The sequence below is a fragment of the Carassius gibelio genome, chromosome B23 (assembly GCF_023724105.1).
Source record: "Carassius gibelio isolate Cgi1373 ecotype wild population from Czech Republic chromosome B23, carGib1.2-hapl.c, whole genome shotgun sequence".
Taxonomy (NCBI): domain Eukaryota; kingdom Metazoa; phylum Chordata; class Actinopteri; order Cypriniformes; family Cyprinidae; genus Carassius; species Carassius gibelio.
The window spans coordinates 13500932-13520589 of record NC_068418.1 but is presented as its reverse complement, the minus strand read 5'-3'; the positions used below and the strand labels follow the sequence as shown (position 1 = coordinate 13520589).

The window sequence follows — 19658 nt, the reverse complement described above, 5'->3', positions numbered from 1 at the left end:
TATTAATAAAAATGTTGGTAAATGTATTGAAAACGTCGTGATACTGATAACTAATAATTGATAAGATTAACAAGATTATGTAATATTTTTATTTCTCTTTATTGCAGACCCCTTGGTATCCCCTTGTTGTCCACCAGTCCTAACATGGTTATTCCCACACTAATTGAGAATTTCAGAGGCAGTGATTTTAATCTAGCTTTTCCAGCTGAACCAATTTTCCCTATCAATTTTTGAATGAATCTTTCCTTAAGGATATGGTATGCCACGGGTCGGTCACTTTACTGTACTGGTAGTTGTAGTCTTTTACTTTATAATCCAAATACATTTTCAGACGCAAAGAACTCCATCCCCCAGACACCAGGCCCATCGCTCCTCCCACTTTCCTCAGCTTGCCTGCCCTCCCACTTTCTGTTGGTCCGCGGGGAAGTCGCAAGATGGCCGACGTCGCGTGAAAGTATGTTCCTCTCCTCAACATGAAGTCGTGAGTGAGACAGAGAGCGAGGGAGCTTACGTCGGGCTTTTGTTTTTGTTTTATTTTAGTTGTTTTACTTTATTTTCCCCTTAATTATTCATCTCATTCCGAATCGCGGCAGTCCCCGATTTGTCTCGAGTAGTTTGACGCGTCAATCACGCCGGGATCTCGGCTAACTGGCTAACTGCGCGAGCTAGTCTGTTAGCCACAAACTGTAGCTCTTATAACTGTCATCCATCACAGGACATACTGTTTTACTAGCAGCTAGAGTTAGTTTTGAATCACCTAACGGTTATGTTGGATAGCAACGGTGTAGTTGTTGTTTAGTTTTAAGCTAGAAAGGTTACAAATAGGATTATACTTTGATGTTATCAACATTGTCGACATCCTAACTGTAGCGTGCGCGCCGTTATCCTCATCGTTACGTTTTAGACCGTGCAACACTGTAATTGATCAAAACAGAAAGACTGTTGCGGGATTACACTATTGACACACTAAGGAATGGACACAGATTGCACTTAAACGACCAAACGTACAAAATAGCCACGCGTATCTGAAATCTTACAGGGGGTCGGTCGGCACTTGCTTTTGTAGGATAATTTGACGTTACCAGACATTTCAACTCTTTAGTTATCAAAGTATAACCGGACAGATCTAGTTCTGAGCACACAACCTAGAAATCAGCTTCTTAACAAGATTCATCCATCCCACGCGATCAGACACAATATGGGAGTGCAAGGGTTTCAAGAGTATTTGGAGAAACGCTGCCCTGGGGCGGCTGTTCCAGTAGATCTACTCAAGCTCGCCCGAACCGCAGGCCGTCAGCCCCCACACCTCCACCATCTTCACCACCACCCTCACCACCATCCCCATCATCCCAGCTCGCTGCCTCCGCCTCCCCCGCCAGCGCGCATTCTGGTGGACGCGGACTCCGGCCTTCAGCGGCTCTACGGGGGCTACCAGACCGACTGGGTTTGTGGAGGCGAGTGGAATGCAATGCTCGGCTATCTGGCGGCGCTGTCCCAGGCCTGTCTGTACCAAGGGGGACTGGAGCTGGTGGTGGTGTTTAACGGTACGCTTGGGAAGGACCGCTGGCCGGAGTGGGCGCGGCGGGCGCAGGGGCAGCGACAGACCGCACAGCTCATCGTCAACCATGTCGGAAGCAAGGCGACGCCCCCCCCGCGGGCCTGGTTTCTGCCCCCGGCCTGCCTGAGCCACTGTGTCCGCCTCGCCATGTTCCGGTTCCGAGTGCGGGTGAGTGGCCTAATGCCGTCCTCGAGAGGAATTATGGATAGCTTTCTTACTTTTTTAAATTTCAGTGTAGAGAGTTTAAGCCAGTTTGTACTGCAAATGCATTGCCAGTTTCATTGTAAAAGTGTTGGCAAAGCAAGTAAAATAATCTTTAAAATCATCAATTTTCACTAAACTGTAATTTAAAAGGTGCACTCTGTTTTATCCGTAATGCATCATTAATATTTTGAAAAGGTTTTAAATGATGTACATGTGAGACTCCAGTCAAAAGTGGATACTAATAAAAACTGTTCTATTTTACATGAAGTGGGTCTCCTCGTGAAGGCTGCCATGTTATGATCACGTGACTAGGCCAATGCTCATTGATTTATCTTGGTAACTCTGACAGTCAGTTTTGGATTTCTAGCTAATGTGTGCTGCTATAAGATTTTCACAAAACTGGAATTTTTTAACTTTGATACAGCAACTAGAAAAATATTGATATTCAACAATTTTGGACACTACATTGAAAAATTGCTACAACTCTTTCCCGCAACTAAGTGTTTTCTTATCTATTGAAGCTCTGATATCCGAGATACCGAGTTTACATATGCTTCTCATTAAAAATTTGTGTGACGTGCTGTGAGTATCTTACAACAAAATTGTTGGAAATTATGCAGATGTGAAAAAAAACTCCATACCTGAGTGTCCGTTGTGTTACAAAGTAAATGTTAAACTCATAGCACCAAGATGGAGTTTGCTGCGTTTACTTTGAACCGAGTGTGTTTGCATGTAAGAACACAGTAAAACACTTCACTTTGAAACATGCAACAAATTATATACAGTATTTAAGTAAAATACACACTGCTGTTTATGTCACCTTGATGTCAGAGCTCGTATCAGTGTATCAGTGCTGCAGAAAATCAGTGTTGCAATTGTTTCAAATATTCAGAAATCATTATGTATCAAAAAAAGCATAATTTTACAATACTAATGTGTTAGTATTAACCCAAGATGACTGCCACATCAGCCAAAATAGTAGGCTTTAACTGAGTGCACCTTTAAGCTGGATGGTTTAAGTGGTGTTTGATCAGAAATTCAGAGCAATAGGAGCTTGTTTATCAGCATATCACAAGAATGCATGGTCTCCTTTCACCCTTCTTGTGTTGTAGGTGGTGCAGACCCTGGAAGACCACCATCAGGAGGTGCTATCCCTGTACAGAGACTATGGTTTTCAGGGTCTGATTGCACAGGACTCAGAGTTTGCGCTATGCAACGTTCCGACTTATTTCAGCTCCCACGCTCTCAAGCTCTCCTGGAATGGCAAGAATCTGACCACTCACCAGTACCTGCTATCAGAGGCAGCTCGCCAGCTCGGCCTCAAGACCCAGCACCTGCCCATCTTTGCTGCTCTTCTTGGTAAGTGTCACCACAGGTTTTTGGTCCAGGGTGTGACTTTGCACTTTTTCCGTACATTGGTTGGTTCTAAATATGGGTCTTCAAAAACACAAAACAGGTAACCACATTCTGCCAGATGAAGACTTGGCTGCCTTTCATTGGAGTCTGTTAGGCCCTGAACACCCTCTTGCCTCCCTAAAGGTGCTTATACAATTTGTCATTTCACACTTTTTCAGATATTTCATTCTTCCATAATTGTAATTGATGATACAGACTTAAGCATCCTTGAGCATCAGTTTAATCAATGTAACCCATTCTTTCAACCTCATTCTTTGTTTTTCTTCTCTCTGTTTTCAGGTAAGGGCTCATCAGTTAGTGCTCCCTCCATGTGAGGTTGTTATTAAGGCTGTATCGGAGTATGTGGCATCCATCAAAGATCTTGGGAATTTAGAGTCGGTGGCCAAGGATGTTTTCAAGCAGTCACAGGTGAAGCATGACTGAGTTACCATATGCATTTTCATGTACTACTTTACCTTCATCATAAGTTCATCATAACATGGCGACCTTCTAATTTTTCTAACCTCCAGTCACAAACTGAAGATAAAATTGAGAGGTTTAAGAAGGCAGTGGAATACTTTTCAGCGGCCAGTAAACCAAGACCTCTCTCCATGGGACCTTCTCCTTACCTCTGTAGGTATAATGTGGTGTTTACATACACTAGCCTTCAAAGTTTGGGATCAGCAGGCTTTCTATGTTTTCAGTTTCTTGATCACCAAATCAGTATATTAGAATGATGTCTGAAGTATCACTGAAGACTGGAGTAATGATGCTGAATATTCTGCTTTGCATCAAAGGAATAAGTTATGTTTTGAAATATAGTTAAATAGAGAACAATATTTCATAATATAATGTTTACTCTATTTTTGATCAAATGCAGACCCCTTACAGGCACTCAAACCTTTGAACAGTGTGTATGATTATTTTCCACTGTTTAGCTTTCAGAAGCCATACAATAAGCTTTGACATCCATCAGATTGTACTCACACAATAATGATTTGTGTTCCTGACATTTTTTTTTTTAGTTCCTGGCTTTGGGCCTAGTCAGTTTAGCGGACCTCCAGGCCACATGGGGGCAATGCAGCCTGTAAAAGCTCAGGTAATTTTTTTTTTACCAAAGAAGTGTAGTTCCCTTAAAAAAATCATGTTTATTTCCCCAAAACTGATTTCAGCCAATCTCTTTTTTGCTGTTCTCCACAGTTTGGTCCACCCCAGGTGTCAGGTGTTAAGGTGCCTTATCCAGGTGGGCTCTACGGACCCAGCCTTGCCAGTGGTCCAGCCCTTTTATGCCAGAACCCAACTCAGCCTCTGCAGGACTGTAATGACACACTAGTTGGGAAAATGGGCTTTGCTGATTGGTCTGCTCCATATGATTCCTCTCAAGGTGGCAGCCGACAGCCCAATCATCACACTGCTGCTCCTACAGGCCCCTCCCCCTCATCATCTTCATCTTCAGATGGGGAGGAGCAAAATGACACCAGCACTAAGTGAGTTTATATTGTACCGAATCTGTTCATTGTGTTGTGTACTTGCAAGCAATCTGCTATTCAGAGCAAAATGAATATTCATTTTCTGTTGTAGTCATTTAGCTGACAAGTCTACAAGATGGGAAGATCCCAGTGGACGGGGCAGCAGTGGCTCTGGGGAAGGGCACCATGGTAATGGAAGTGGGCCGTCCATTCCATCATTGCTGTCCATGCCAACGCGGAGTCACATGGACATCACAACGCCACCCCTTCCACAGGTCAGTGCCGAGGTGCTGAGGGTGGCAGAACACAGACACAGAAGAGGACTCATGTATCCACAGATCTACCACATCCTGACCAAGGTACAACAGCCACACAGTATACCTAATGTTTCTTGCTGCTGAATCTGCAATGGTACAGTTGACAGTTTTTTTTAATGCATTTAAGATCAGTATTTTTACTTGGGTTATTTACTTGGGTTAAGTTAATTATAATATTATATAAAATATGTAGTTTATATAATATAATCTTTAATGTTTAAAGGGATAGTTCACTCAGACATGAAAAATTCTGTCATTAATTACTTACCCTCATGTCATTCCGAGGTCCAGGACGAGACATGAGGTTGAGTAATTAATGGCAGAATGTAAATTTCTGAGTGAAGTATCCATTTAAATGGGAGTTTAATAATATTATACCACAATTTGTTTACATTTATGGTGACAAATGACCTGAAACCCATTTATTGTATTAAAAAGCATCTAATAATACCTCTCAGAGCTCTTACACTCCTTCCTGTCCCTTCTTGTTTCTCTTTTCCTTTTCTCTCTCCCAGGGGGAGATGAAGATGCCAGTGTGTATAGAAGACGAGTGCAACCCCGACCTTCCTCCTGCTTCCCTACTTTTCCGTTCTGCCCGCCAGTATGCCTACGGGGTGCTTTTCAGCTTGGCTGAGACCCAGCGGAGGCTGGAGAGACTGGCCATGCGCAAGCGTAGTCCAATTGACGGTAAGCTTAGACCATGGTTAGATGAGTCCGTAAAACACACATACACATTTTGAGTGCGGTCACAGTAGCAAAAAATAAATGGCTAATTCCAATACCAGGCAACTTTTGAGATTCTCAATAATGTTTTAAGTACCACAGCAAAAATGAATGTGCTGTTCAATGTTAATATTTAGGTTAAATATATACAAGTTGCATTAAAAAATTTGACTATTATTTGTTAAATTTAACGCCGTTTGTTTTTCATTGTTATATTAATAATAAGGGTTGATAAAATATTTATAAAAAGAAATTGGCAGATAGAAAGTTGTAGCAAAATGTATTTCATCTTTCTAAATAATGAACATATTGTCAAATGTCTAACCAGATAATTAGCTCTTGTTTTGTTGTTTTTAATAATAGAGATATCATTGCCCAGCTGTGTCTCCTTTGGCTTTGAGGAAGAAGGCATCAAAGTAAGATGAAAATGAATCTAAATGTGTCTCATTTCTGTATAACTCCGCAGTGCCTCCAGTGATTGTAAAGGAGTGGTGTGCCAGTAAAGCTAAATCTGCCCTGACCCCAGAGCTCGTTCCTGCCCTTTGTTTCCGCGAGTGGACGTGTCCCAACCTGAGGCGGTTGTGGCTGGGCAGAGCGTCTGAGGACCGTAGCCGCCGTACACGAGCCTTCCTAGCCTGCATGCGCTCTGACTGCCCTGCCCTGCTCAACCCGACCTGTGTGCCATCTCACCTGCTGCTCATGTGCTGCGTGCTCAGGTACTTTTATGAGATGACATCATTGGGGAACGGTTTCTCATTGGCCATTTACATTAGAATTATTGGATAAGTAGATCAGCACTGAACCTTAGGAGCTCTGGGTATCTTGAGCGGTATTATGTGTTTACAGGTATATGATGCAGTGGCCGGGGGGTCGCATTCTTCAGCGCCATGAGCTTGATGCCTTTTTGGCTCAAGCTGTGTCCAACCAGCTCTATGAGCCTGACCAACTTCAGGAACTCAAGGTAATGCATTTCTCATTAACTCTGTCACACAGTGAGCACCCCTTCAGCAGTTAAGGCTAGCCTTTATTATTACATTTTTTCACTGTGTTTGTATTATGACTGCACAATTTAAAAAATGTTGTGGTTTATATCAATGTGATTTATTATCTATTATTGTTATTATTGCTAACTCTAAAAAATATTATTATTAGTAGTATTCTTATTTATTTCTGAAGTAAAATATTTACCAAAATAAAAATATCACTATTGTCAAAGATTTATGAAAAGTAATGCAATAATCATAATTTTATTTCACATTAAAGTTAATGCAATACAGTCTTAATTCTTTTATTTTCATTTAACCATCAAGATTTTATTTGGCAGAAACCAAAATTTTACTATTTTGTTTTGTGTTCCCAAATCAATGAGATTTTTGTTTAGTTTGTATGGAGCAGCATTTACTGTAAACTGAGCCTCTCTGAAAAAGTCTATGATGTGTGTGTGTGTCCATATATATATATATATATATATATATATATATATATATATATATATATATATATATATAATGAGGCAGCATCTCAGAGAATGATTGAAAACTAATTAAGAGTTGTATTTCTTATTAAAGATGTACTTTTTGAGTTAACAGCAAGTGGAGGGAGAGCTGTGGTTTGAGACTAAATTACATTTGCATGTTCTTATATAACTGTACAGACCCAGATTACAGTAAAAGCAGTGAGAGGCGGGATTGAATTGAACATTGCACAACATACCCCATGCACTCCTTATATCTTCCACACTTTCTTTATTAATTATTCATTCACAACTATTCACAATTTAACACTGTTTTTCTTTGCATTGACGCAAAGCATGTTTTCAGACAAGACTAACTTGTAAGGACTCCGCTCAGCTCAACTTCAATAGATGTATGTCACAAAGCAACAGGTTCAAGGCAAAACATTTCTTTAAAATAGAATGTTGTCTTTCAACTGTCAAGTTGTCAATAATCTTTTTTGTTAGAGCTCTGTGACATCTGAAATAACATGCTACTGTGATATTTACCAGGTTGATGCAAAACATGACGCCGGATCAATTTTCTTCTCTTTGACACTGATACCAGGTGGAGAAGGTGGATAACCGTGGGGTGCAGCTGGCCTCTCTGTTCATGAGTGGAGTGGACACTGCCTTGTTTGTAAATGATGTATGTGGACAGCCCTTGCCATGGGACCACTGCTGTCCTTGGGGCTTTTTCGATGGGAAGTTGTTCCAGAGCAAGCTAGCTAAAGCCACCAGAGACCGAGCCTCCTTACTTGATATGTGTGAAGGCCAGGTAACAAATGTGTAGATGCAGTCAGTCACATCTGTTTAGTATTTGGGAATAATTACGTTTTTTTTATTGTTTTTTTTACACTTTGTCCTGCAGGAGGAGCTGGTTTCGAGAGTGGAGAAGATGCGCCAGTCCATTCTGGAAGGCATCAACCTGTCCCGGCCGCCTCCCCCACCTCCACCACTGCCACCCCCTGCATTCCTCCCCCCTGCCATGGTGCCCCCTTTCTACCCCATGCATCCTCTATACCCTCCTCGCCCCCTGGGCTCTATGCCTCCTCCTCCTCACCATCACCACCAGCACCGGCCCAGGGCCTTCCCAGGTCTGACCTTCTTCCCATTTAGCACATTTAGATCATTTTATTTACTGCTCTTTGGTTGCCACTTAGTCATTTTCTCAAACTTTTTTAGGAATCCAGTCTATACCTCCCCAGGGTGGCAAGCTGGAAATAGCTGGCATGGTTGTTGGTCAGTGGGCTGGGAACAAACCAGTCCGTGGCAGAGGCAATATGCAGGTGGTGTCAGTTGGAGGAAAAGGGTGAGTGCATTCTGTGTCATAAAATTGTGGCCATATAGCTGATTATTTATGGAGGTATGACAGAAGCCTCACAACAAATGGCTTCTCTTTCTCTGCTGTTCTTTATAAACTCTCAAGTACACAATCTACTGGTGTAGCTTGAAGCAACGAGATTTTTAAGGAGTCATATGACATTGCTAAAAAGAACATTTGTGTTATGTATTTGATGTAATGCTATGTCTTTATGTGGTTTAAGGTTAAAAAAAAATTATTTTCCACATACTGTACATTACTGTTGCATTTTTTGCAGCCTTGGACTTAAGTGAAAGTCAAGGTATGGCCAAGTATGTTGACCCATACTCAGATTTTGTGCTCTGCATTTGACCTATCCAAGTGCACACACACACACACAGTAGTGAGAACACACATACTGTGAACACACACCCGGAGCAGTGGGCAGCCATATTGCTTGCTCAAGGGTCTCACCTCAGTAGTGGTATTGAGGGTGGAAGAGTGTGCTGGTTATTCACTCCCCCCGAACAGCTTGTAACACTCCAAAGAGAAAGGAAAACTTTAAATCGCATCATATGACCCCTTCAATGCATTGAACTAGACTGCATATGTATTTCTGCTAAAATCTCAGTGCTGTGGCAGATAATAGCAAACCATGGCAGTAGCAAACTCTTATTTCTAGTATCTGTTTATCTCAAAAAATGATGATATAGTATTGTAACTATAGTAAACATAATATTTTTGGTGTTAAATCATAACATATTTTAGTAATGAGTTCAAGAAGCTTTAAATAACCATAGTGTTAAGGTGTTTCATATTCATATTGCTTTGTCCTGTCATCTAATAATTTTTCAAGATTTTATTTTGTGCTTCATTTTCTCAGTTTTCATACACTGCGTTGCACCAGAAGTTGCAGTGGTATTTGACGCTAGATACAGAAGCTTTTGTGTATTGAGATTATTCATTTCATTTGAAATATTCACTGCTGAAAATATACAAATGTTTAATTGCAGCCTCCAAAAAATCCAATGATTTTATATGCAGTTGAACATGCTTCGTGCCAAAGACATTTTTCATAAATATATAATTCTCTCTACTGTTGTTCCTTTTTACAGAGCTTATCTGTTAATGTAGGAAACGTTATTGTTTTGTTTTTAAGCATAATAAAATCTGCTAAAATTGTATCCGTAATGCACATATGTATATATAACATCTAATCTTTTTTTTATTGTTTCCCAGTAGGGGTAAAGAATTGATACTGAAAGGAAGGGGAGGGAAGAAAGTGACCACCAACAGAACACAGGTCAGTCCGATGCATAACTTCCTCGCTAAATGCTAAATGTGAGCGAGGAAAATAAATTTTCCCCCCTTCTCTTTATCCCAATGTTTCTCGTAGACTCTGTCCTCTTCACCACCCTCCTCCAGCCCCCCGAAACTCACTGAGGATGCTAAAGCAGTGGGTCGGCCCACGGAGGGAACGGGGACCGTATCGCAGCAGCTGAACGGCAGCTCTTCAGGAAGCGCAACTGGTCAAGCTCTTGACCTGCCACCACTGGCCCAGCCAATCCAGTGTGCCTTAGCCAGCAGAGACAACCAGTCAGGAGATGGGGTGGAGGTAGAGGCCTCTTGTTGCCTTGATGACTGCCCATCAGATGGTGCACTACAGAAAGAGGAGTAATTACATCCCATAATGTAATAAGAATGAGAGAGTGAGAGGGAATGATCTAAGGTCGACTGCCTTTTCCTTGCAAAATTGAATATTTAGGGCACAGTAGCCACTTTGTGTTGTCATGGTGTAATTTATGATGCTGGAAACGACAGATGGACAGTGTCAGGAATGCGGTCTATGTGTCACCTTAAGAGCCGGGTCTGGTTTAAAACTGAGTGAGTTTAAATCACAACCCTTCGCCCAAACTGAATCTTCGGGTTCTGGACCTCATCCTTCCCACTGTCCCATCAATGTTGTAGCATCGTGAAAAGCTCTCAAGTCTTTTTATTTCGACAGTTTTCTTTTCAGACCTTAGTACATTGACGTTGACCTTATATGTATGATTGCCTAAAATAGCTACGAGAAATCCGAATTGCCCAAAGTGTATTTGAAAATTGACCTAATCGAAATACTTGCACGTGTCAAGTAGCACAGAAGCACCTGCTCTAAAGTTTCCACCACACAGCAAAGAATCACACTATTTGTACTACACATGGCTGTGTCTGCAGTGTACCACACAGGGGAGGATTCAAATCAACACTGCCCTGAATACAGTAGATGAGTGGAAACTGACGGAGAACACTGGTTGTATTTGTATGTCACAGTGTGCATTCACACACACATGGTAGTCCTTTTTCTTTCTTTTTTTTTTTGTGCATATTATCAAAGAGTGATTTGCATGTGGAGAAGTTGCTATTGTCTTCAGCACAGGGGCCACGGGCGACCTGAGAAGTCCAAGCTCAGAGAGGCGTACGAGTAACGACATATAAATTGAAGGGAAAGATTCGTACAGGTTACAATCTGCATCGCCTAGCTAGCTCTCCTCTGTTGTGTTCTCTCACATGTAGACAATCTTCTTTTAGGCCCACGTCCCCTTGAAGATTCACAGCAGTATCCAAGTAGTTCTAAAATCTAAATATTTAAAGCACCTTAAGCCTGATATTAAACATATGCAACCCCCCTCCCTCCTCGACTGAGGAAGAAATACCCTTCAAAATAGATTGTATTGTAACGTAAAGCACTTAAAATATTATTTATGATAGTACTGCGCTATATAGATAGTTAATTGGTTAATGTTAAGCAGCAGGCCATCATTTCTTTTGACAGTTTAACTGTCCAGATACACTTTACCTTGCGTGTTGTTTACCAGTATGACGTACAAATCGACACCAACACATTTGAATGTGAGAACGGAGTGCGAGGTAAGCTGCACTTGGTTTTAAAACCGAAAATACACTGGGTTGTCCTCGAACCAGGATAAAGAGAAATCGAGGCCTCTGGCAGAGTTAGGGAGGAAGCAGTGTGTTCGGAGAGAACCGTGATACTGTTTGACATCCCAGCCGTTTGTATATAGACCCAAATGTACATGATCCCGTTACGCAATGGCGTGATTAAGGGGAGTGATTTTATCAGTGGTTGAGAATGCACACAGTCCCTCAGACAAACCTGCCATTTGATATCTCTCTGCTTCACAACATTTTGCTTTCGGATTTTAGCAGCTCTGTTTTTTTTTTTTTTGGCCCCTCGTTCATGTCTTCTCTGTGCCTTGTGCATGTGTACCATGTGGATGCGTTTCTGTACATGTGCATTCTCCCACCATCGCTAAAATCATTGTAGTTTTGTTACGGTCGAAAGAAATGAATCGAATGAACCTTAGGATTAACTTTTATTGTGACAGTCATTTAAAAAAAAAAAAAAAAAAAGTCTGTGCTTCACCAGACTGTTTCGTGATCAGTCCGTCTCGTCTTGTTTTTGTGACAGTCCTTTGAACTCATGCACTTCTATGTTCAAAACATTATTTCTATCGAGGCGAATAGGCTTTAAAATGAAACCGAACGGAACACCTTGAAGATTAAAGCTGCGCTTGCCGTTATATTGACCATTTTAAATCAGATGGGTAGGAGATTAATTTTACTTACATGTTAATGTTTTAAATGCATTTTAAAAACAAAATACATGTTTTGTACCAATGACTTGTTGGACATAATGAATGAGAATTTAATTTTAAGAATAACTAATACACTTGAGAGAGGCTATTGCATTTAATCATAGTTTAAGATCTGTACAATTGACAATGTCAGGATTAAATCACAGCTTTCTATTGAAGTTATAAGATGCACCTTATTTTGTTAAGAAGTTAATATTATATTTAGTGCCACTAAAATTATATCGAAAGCTCTTTTTATGGAAGACACCCATTATAGTTACATGTCTATGTATATTCTGCAAATTCTCACTATTGAGGAACGGAGACAGATCAGCCCGTCAGAAATCTCATGATGACCTGAAGCATGCATTATTAATGCAGTTTGCTATAAAATAAGTAAAAAAAAAATGACAATGATATATCGGTGTCAGAATATGACAATACTGGACATACCGGACAGACTTTAAACCAAGAAGAATCTTGACCGTAGCGTGACGGGTAGTGTTGGTGAACTAATACACTACACCGTCGTGCAAGCTAGAGCGTTTCAAACCTCAACCTTAGGTTGTCACATTTATTACACAGTAAGTACAGTAGTGCTAGTTTTCAAGAGAGGATCTCCAGCATGTTAGTGCTTATGAACCTGCATACGCACCCATTAATGGAATTTCAGTTTCCTCAGAATAACAGTAGATCCTTTTAAAGCATTCAGTCCTGTCCTGTCTGAGTAACAGCCGTTTCAGTTAGTTGGGTTTTTCTCTGTGTGTTTGTCATTAACTCCTTCACATTTAGTTATAAGTGTAATCTATAAAAGGAACAGCATAAACCGAAATATACAGACACACCAAATAAAGATATAATCTCTCTCGCACATACACACAGTACCTTTTTTTTTTTTTTTTATACCTGTAGAGAGACATCAGTTAGTATGAGGGAGAAAAATAAAAAAAGTTAAATTTTGACACGTTCAGATATTCATGTATTTTCCAGTGTGTTAATTTCTCTTACTATTATTTGGATCCTGAATTTAGTTTCAGATGCTTGGTTCCAAAGTTATCCTTTCCAAAGCTTCCCTGCTTTGCTGTTCTAGATTGCTGCTTTAACTCTCATTCAGACATTTATGGAGATTCATGTGAGAGTAAAATATAGACTAAGAAATATTTAGTGGATGATATTTGGGTTGAATAAGAAGGATGCTCTGGAGATCAGTGAGGTGTTAATAATGGCTCTTTTTTTCTCCAGATGCTGGTCTTAAAACAGTTTAAACATTTGGTCACAAATGCAAATCCCACTGGTTTGCCTTTTGTTTTTTGTTCTTTTTCACAGTTTTATGGCCCATGGACATTCACGGTCACAATAAGTTTAAGTGTTCTCCCTCTTCTTAGCTCTTGTCTCTGTTAATTTTTTTTATTCTTGCCGTTGTTTCCCCCGCATCTTCTATCCTTACATTCTCATACTAACAGTGAGAGATCTGAACTTTTATAATTTGTCTATTAATCTGTCTGTAAGTAATCTTAGACAAGAGTTGATAACATTTTCAACAGTGAATTCAGAAATTTAACCTTACAGTCTTTGGTTTCATTCAGTTGTGAAATTGTTTTTCTTCCTTTTTTTATATTATTACAACAGCTACTCCTTTGACCGTTGCTACGTTTAGTATTAAAATTTGCTTAGCAAATATAACTAGATATTTTCATCTGTAATGATAGCAATTTTCCTCACCTCTATTTTGTATGGCATCGTTTCAGACCACTTCACCATTATGATGTAATTGTCACTCGTACCAAATTTTGCTTCCTTTCCCACAAAGCAGACTAATACACATTTGTGCAACATAATAATTTTCAACCAAAGTTAATTTCTGGAAACTGCTTTTCCAGTATGTAGTTAACAGTCTTGATTCTCTTTCTGGATCCTGTATATATGATTATACAGCTACATGTTTCTGTAATTGAGCTTTTAGAATACATAAGGGGTCCGTAATCAGATACTTAATAAAGAAAATGTGATCTGTTACATCTTTTTGGTGAATAGTGGCTAAATCTTGTATCGTCCAGTTTCAATGCTAAAATGAAGATTTCTTTATTTCCTCTCAAGTGGAGTCTTGGACACAGCTCTTCATAGCGATTAACCCTAGAACACTTCTTCAGCTCCCATGCACATGTATATCGTCCCTCTGAAAAAATGTAGCTTCAGTGTAGTCATGGATGGGTTAAGTGTGAACACATACTGTAACCATGCGCGCGCGCACACAACCAACAGCTATTCTGGTAAAGAGTTTTGCCTGTGCATTCCTGTAGATTTGTGTCTGGACCTCAGATCTGACTCATGCTTTATAACTGTTACCCCTGTATCCTGGCTCTGCCGCCCTTCACTCCACAGGACCACTGGTGTGGTCAGGTTTGGATCCTAGTCTGATAACAGCAGTGTGTTGTGTACAGTGGCCCGCTGACATCCTACATTTTCTGAAAGTACGTAGCCTCTGTATCTCGCCCTCTTTGCTTTTTAGCATGTTCCTCCAAGACTGTCAAGTCGATGCATCCATTTGTAGACAACACATTCTGTCAATCCATTCATCAACACAAACGCATTGATGCATGCATCAAGATCTCCAAAAGCTCCAAAAAACTTGTGAAGTGAAGGGTCAAGTTCATTATTATTATTGCTGTTATGGTTATGATCGTTATTAACAATTTCTCATTTTTAGTATAAAGAAAGCACCTGATTGTTTTGGAAAGAAACTTTTTCTTTTTAATTTGTCTTGCTGTTGTGGTCTGATTTCACAGTGGATTGGGGAGAAAGCCAAAAGGCTCAGAGAGAGAGAGAGAGAGAGAGAGAGAGAAAGTCAAAGTTGGCAGTCATGTTTGTATGGTTGGGAAATGACTTACAGTGCTGAAATAAAATTTATTCTTTTAGTAAACAGGAGTTATGGTTTTTATTTACCTGTATATTTGAAAGACATTCAGAATTATACTCCCCTGTTTTCTGTTAAGGAAATACAGATTCTGTGTTTTAACTGAAAAAGCAAAACTTGTCAAATTAAGGTTAGGTTTCATGCACAATGAATAATTAATGTGGACTACAGTTTAAAATATTACACAACTGACAACTAAATGTGAACTGAATGTATCCGTAGCTAAATAACCTGCCTGCTGATAAAGTACCGTTCATTTATAAAAAAAAAAAAAAAAAAAAAAAAAAACTATATGAGGCAATCAAATCACTTTATTCATATTTCTAAGCATAACATTTTCTAAAAGGTTCTGCAGTTTTCTCCCGGTCCGGTTGTGACATTTGACAACCACTGCTTAACTGAACACTTCGTGATCCACTTATTATCCACAATGATCTCGTCGTGATCTGAATGGAAGGCGGGTCGGATGGGATCACTGGAGGGGCAGGTCACCTCAGGGGTCGATCTGCGAGCCTGCAGCAGCTGAGCTGGTGTATCTGTGCTCGCTGCTGATGTAAGATGGCGGTATCGTGTACAGTCGCGGTCTCAGGTGAGCGAAACAACACGGTCCTTCTCTGAAATATCATTACCGCAGTCACCATGAACACTGGCGCTACATTTGCATTCTGTCTTGCTTTTGCCTAGACACATTTCAATTCAATATGACGACTAGGTTTGTTTAGCATGTCATTTATTGATGATCATACCGGGCGAACTAGTGAGGCAACCGCCATTTTTCGTATTTGATAGCATAAATATAATATCTGAGTATATGATCATAATGTCATGTAAAAAGAGGAGTGGGTCATGCATGCTTGTCTACAATTTCCTCTTAAGTATTAGCCGACAGAAGGCTCCATCAAGTAAATCAAGTTAAGCTGTCGATCTGATTTGTAAAGCTGCGATTTTTTTGATAAAACATTTGATAATCGCACGCGTGTCTATGCTTGCCGTGATAAAGTGAATCTGGCGACTAGACTGTCGAAACGCCTCTTGTGATTCAAACACATTAGACTGACGTGCATTATCATGCCTCTGCCAGCTGTTGATTCCTAAGACTTAAGTACTGAGCTAGTATGGATAGTTTGCAATTATCAACAGACCATGTGGACAGTCATCTTCATCCCTGGCATTCAGTTCTAATGCATATTATTTTGATGCAAAGATGTTTGAGTCTTGCATTGCTCAAATGTGCACAATCCTGCTGGAAAATACAGTTTAAGATGGTCGATGAGTGGTGGCAGCTTTATTCTAGCTGGTGCAAACTGGTAGACCATCATTGGTCTGGGAACAAACAAGAATAACCCAGTAAAAATATGATATGACTCAGCTACTAGCTTAAACTGGATTTTCCAACTGGGATGCATGTTCAAGGGACCACAGCGCATGTTTGCATATATACTATTTTGTAAGTATGAAAAACGTTTCCATATGGGGTTGATTGATTGCTTAATTTCACTTGGTCCTAATACATATTGACAAAGCTATTTCCTTTCTTGCATCATCTTTACGAATGCATTGCACTGTATAATGCATATAACAAGGGACACAGTCATACAGTGAAATATAGGTGTGAATATATTGTAACGCATAATATATTATTGTAAATCAATATTTAATATGCAGCATTCATGATTCTTGCCAGTGCTCTTTAAGCTTCAATAATGAGCACATGTAAGTGGCACATTAATCACATCAAATGCCGCAGAGCACCAGATCCTTAATCCATTTTGTGCAGTCTCTTTGTTGTTCATGGTTTATCATGACTCACATTTCAAAAGATGAGTTGTGTTGCAAGAAATCTGCCCACACTCGTGGTGTGGATGTTTGAGGAAGGTTAATACTGTGTTAAAGGGATGATGACGACATACAGCTTTCACTGTGGGATTTATAGAAATCAAATTAGCAACTGCAAAGGTGGTTCATTAAATATAGAGTAAGAATGGCACAGATAAGCATTTTCTTTCGAGCACTGACATGTCTTTGTGCCTCTCTTCTCCTCCCGCAGGGTACCAGACAGAGGGGCTGCTAGGTTGGGGGCTGTGGAATGAGGTAGTAGTTTGTATAGTTTGGGATCACATCAGATCTGGGAGATAACTATACAGCCTACTGTCTTTCTCACAGCTGCTCCCTCACATCAGATGACGATGACGTACCTTCACATGGGATGTGTGGGATAGCTGAATATATTATGCATCTTTGCACTGTCTGCTGTCTGAGTGTGTAAATGAATAGTAGATAATTGGTGATTGTCTCATTGTGCAAATTACTATAGCTTATCCCACAAATAAAAAATACCTAAGATCTTGATTTAGCTCATATGGTCTTTACTATGGAATGGTTATGGATGTTTAAATGGTGGTGAGAATTCAAACTGCCCTGTTTATATCCAATATGCTGTAACTAGATTGCTATGGTATGTGATTATGTTCACTGCCAGTTTATACATGTATCTTGTGTGATAACTTATGTTATTATTTTGTTTGTTTACATCTGTTGTAATTTCTAAAAGTAAATTAAAATAGACTCATGTGTGTCTCCTTCTTAAATGCACTTCATTAGTAATGATTTAGGGACCCATATTATGTGATTTTTACTATTACTAAATTGAATTGGCCTTATAAAATCAATTATCCAAAGGTGAGTATTTAGGCAACCTTTAGCCAATCTTAAGGAGGAAGTTATGTAATGTATGTTTGTTTTGTATGAGTCTGTCAAAGTTACTTTGGAAACATAATAGGTTAACGAGTTATTCTATCTAAAATGTAATAAGTAGTGTAACTATTTCGATTACTTTTACTAAAGTAATGTAAATGAATACATTTGATTACTTTTTGAAATTTGTAATGTTTTAAACTTTTAATATTTTTTTTTTTTTATTAATTTAATAATTAATTGTATTTGTCTGGGGATCCCTGCCAATTATTATTATTTTTTGCTTAACCACTTTAAGATGGCTTTTTGGTGGATTTTAGTCAAAAAACAAAGAAAACAACACATACAGCAAGACAATATAACTTCACTTGCCTGTCTTATCACTTGAAGCAAACATTCTTAAAAGTCTGTGTTAAAATTGCATTCTTCAGAAACAAAGCCAGAATGATCAGTACTCAGGACCTCAAACCAACCATACCCACTGCTAAAACTCCCATCTTTTACTTCTGTCCCCTTACTGAGGCAGAGGTATCAAAATTCCTCCTCTCCAGCCATCCTACAACATGCCCTCTAGACCCAAACCCCTCACACATCCTCCAAAACAATCTCTCCTTCACTCTTTCCAGCACTCATCAACACATCTCTTCTCACTGCCACCTTCCCCACTGCATTCAAGCAGGCTTGGGTAACCCCACTGCTCAAGAAACCTACATTAAACACTTCACTTACAGACCTGTCTATCTCCTTCCATTCATAGCAAAAACCCTCAAAAGAGTTGTTTTCAACCAGATATCATTGTTTTTTTCACATAACAACAAACTGGACGCTAACCAGTCAGATTTCAGAAGTGGCCATTCAACGGAGACTGCGCTACTGTCAGTCACGGAAGCCTTGCGGATTGACATCAGTTCTTATTCTGCTGGATCTAGCTGCTGCTTTTGACATTGTCAATCATCAGATCCTTCTGTCTGCCTTCTCATCACTGGGCATCACAGGGATTCCACTTCACTGGCTTGAATCCTATCTTACTGATAGGTCTTTCAGGGTGGCTTGGGGAGGGGAGGTATCCAAAGCACATCAACTGGAAACTGGGGTTCCTCATGGATCAGTTCTTGGACCCCTCCTCTTCCTCATATATATGACATCACTAGGTCCCATCAACCAACCTTTGATGGCCAACTGACCTTCAAAGACCACATTGCAAAGAGTGCTCGATCTCGCAGGTTTTCATTGCACAAAATCAGAAAGATCAGGTCCTTTCTAATGGAGCATGCTGCACAACTTCTTGTCCAGGCCCTAGTAATTTCTAGGCTGGACTACTGCAATGCTCTTGTGGCTTGATTTCCATCAAGCACAAATCTCGACAAATGATTCAGAATGCAGCGGCACGACTGGTCTTCAACTAACCCAAAAGAGCCCATGTTACACCTCTCTCTATCCCCTTGCATTGGCTACTGGTTGTGGCTTGCATTAAGAGATCTGTTTGTGAGCGACACCTCGATGTACCTGAAAACTCATCTCTTTCGAAACTTCTTGACTTCATCGTATAAAAAAACACCCTTTTTATTTTATTTATTCCTTCTCTTTAGCTTGTACTTATTTAAACAATGTTTAAAACTTGGTATTACAAGCAGTTCCTGTGACTGTCTCGTTAAGAAGAATCGCTTTATGTACCCCCCAATTGTAAGTCGCTTTGGATAAAACCATCTGTAAAATGACAATGTAAATGTAAAATATTAAAGAAAGCTGCCTGTTGTGGCATTTAATGAAGCCTTTATTTTTTATTTGTATATATGCTGTTTGAATGGCAGCTTGGAAAATCTGTTGACGATCAAATATTAAATATTGCTTCTCATTGTAAGTACTTGGGACATTATCAGTGTAACGGGAGATGTTCAAACTAATATCACACAATTTACGTCTCTATGATGATTGGTTGATATACCAGAAAGGA

At 39.8% G+C, this 19658-nt stretch overlaps 1 protein-coding gene and 1 long non-coding RNA gene across 3 annotated transcripts; both read left to right on the top strand.

Moving 5' to 3' along the window:
• Positions 1-371: 371 nt before the first annotated feature.
• fam120c (family with sequence similarity 120C) lies at positions 372-15016 on the top strand. Of its 2 annotated transcripts, none has more exons than XM_052593388.1 (16): positions 372-1726; positions 2875-3121; positions 3219-3301; positions 3458-3586; positions 3688-3790; positions 4183-4256; positions 4358-4644; positions 4739-4985; positions 5459-5630; positions 6133-6382; positions 6513-6627; positions 7727-7936; positions 8030-8255; positions 8344-8470; positions 9701-9764; positions 9858-15016. In XM_052593388.1, exons 1-16 carry the CDS (start codon positions 1199-1201, stop codon positions 10137-10139), a joined length of 3144 nt encoding a protein of 1047 aa, XP_052449348.1. In that variant the 5' UTR covers positions 372-1198; the 3' UTR covers positions 10140-15016. The 2 variants fall into 2 exon arrangements, with proteins under 2 accessions (XP_052449348.1, XP_052449349.1); XM_052593389.1 differs by having other exon boundaries at positions 426-1726; positions 9704-9764.
• Positions 15017-15609: 593 nt separating this feature from the next.
• LOC128011213 (uncharacterized) lies at positions 15610-17585 on the top strand. Its single transcript, XR_008182507.1, has 2 exons — positions 15610-16457; positions 17058-17585. It is a non-coding gene; the product is annotated as an uncharacterized LOC128011213 (long non-coding RNA).
• Positions 17586-19658: the final 2073 nt, after the last annotated feature.

What these genes read in the sequence shown, in the direction of transcription:
- fam120c (XM_052593388.1), top strand. Translation starts at nt 1,199, where the DNA reads ATGGGAGTGCAAGGGTTTCAAGAGTATTTGGAGAAACGCTGCCCTGGG. An exon ending in ACCCTCTTGCCTCCCTAAAG is followed by an intron (nt 3,302 to 3,457) that starts GTGCTTATACAA and finishes CTCTGTTTTCAG; the next exon opens with GTAAGGGCTCATCAGTTAGT. An exon ending in TTGATATGTGTGAAGGCCAG is followed by an intron (nt 7,937 to 8,029) that starts GTAACAAATGTG and finishes TTTGTCCTGCAG; the next exon opens with GAGGAGCTGGTTTCGAGAGT.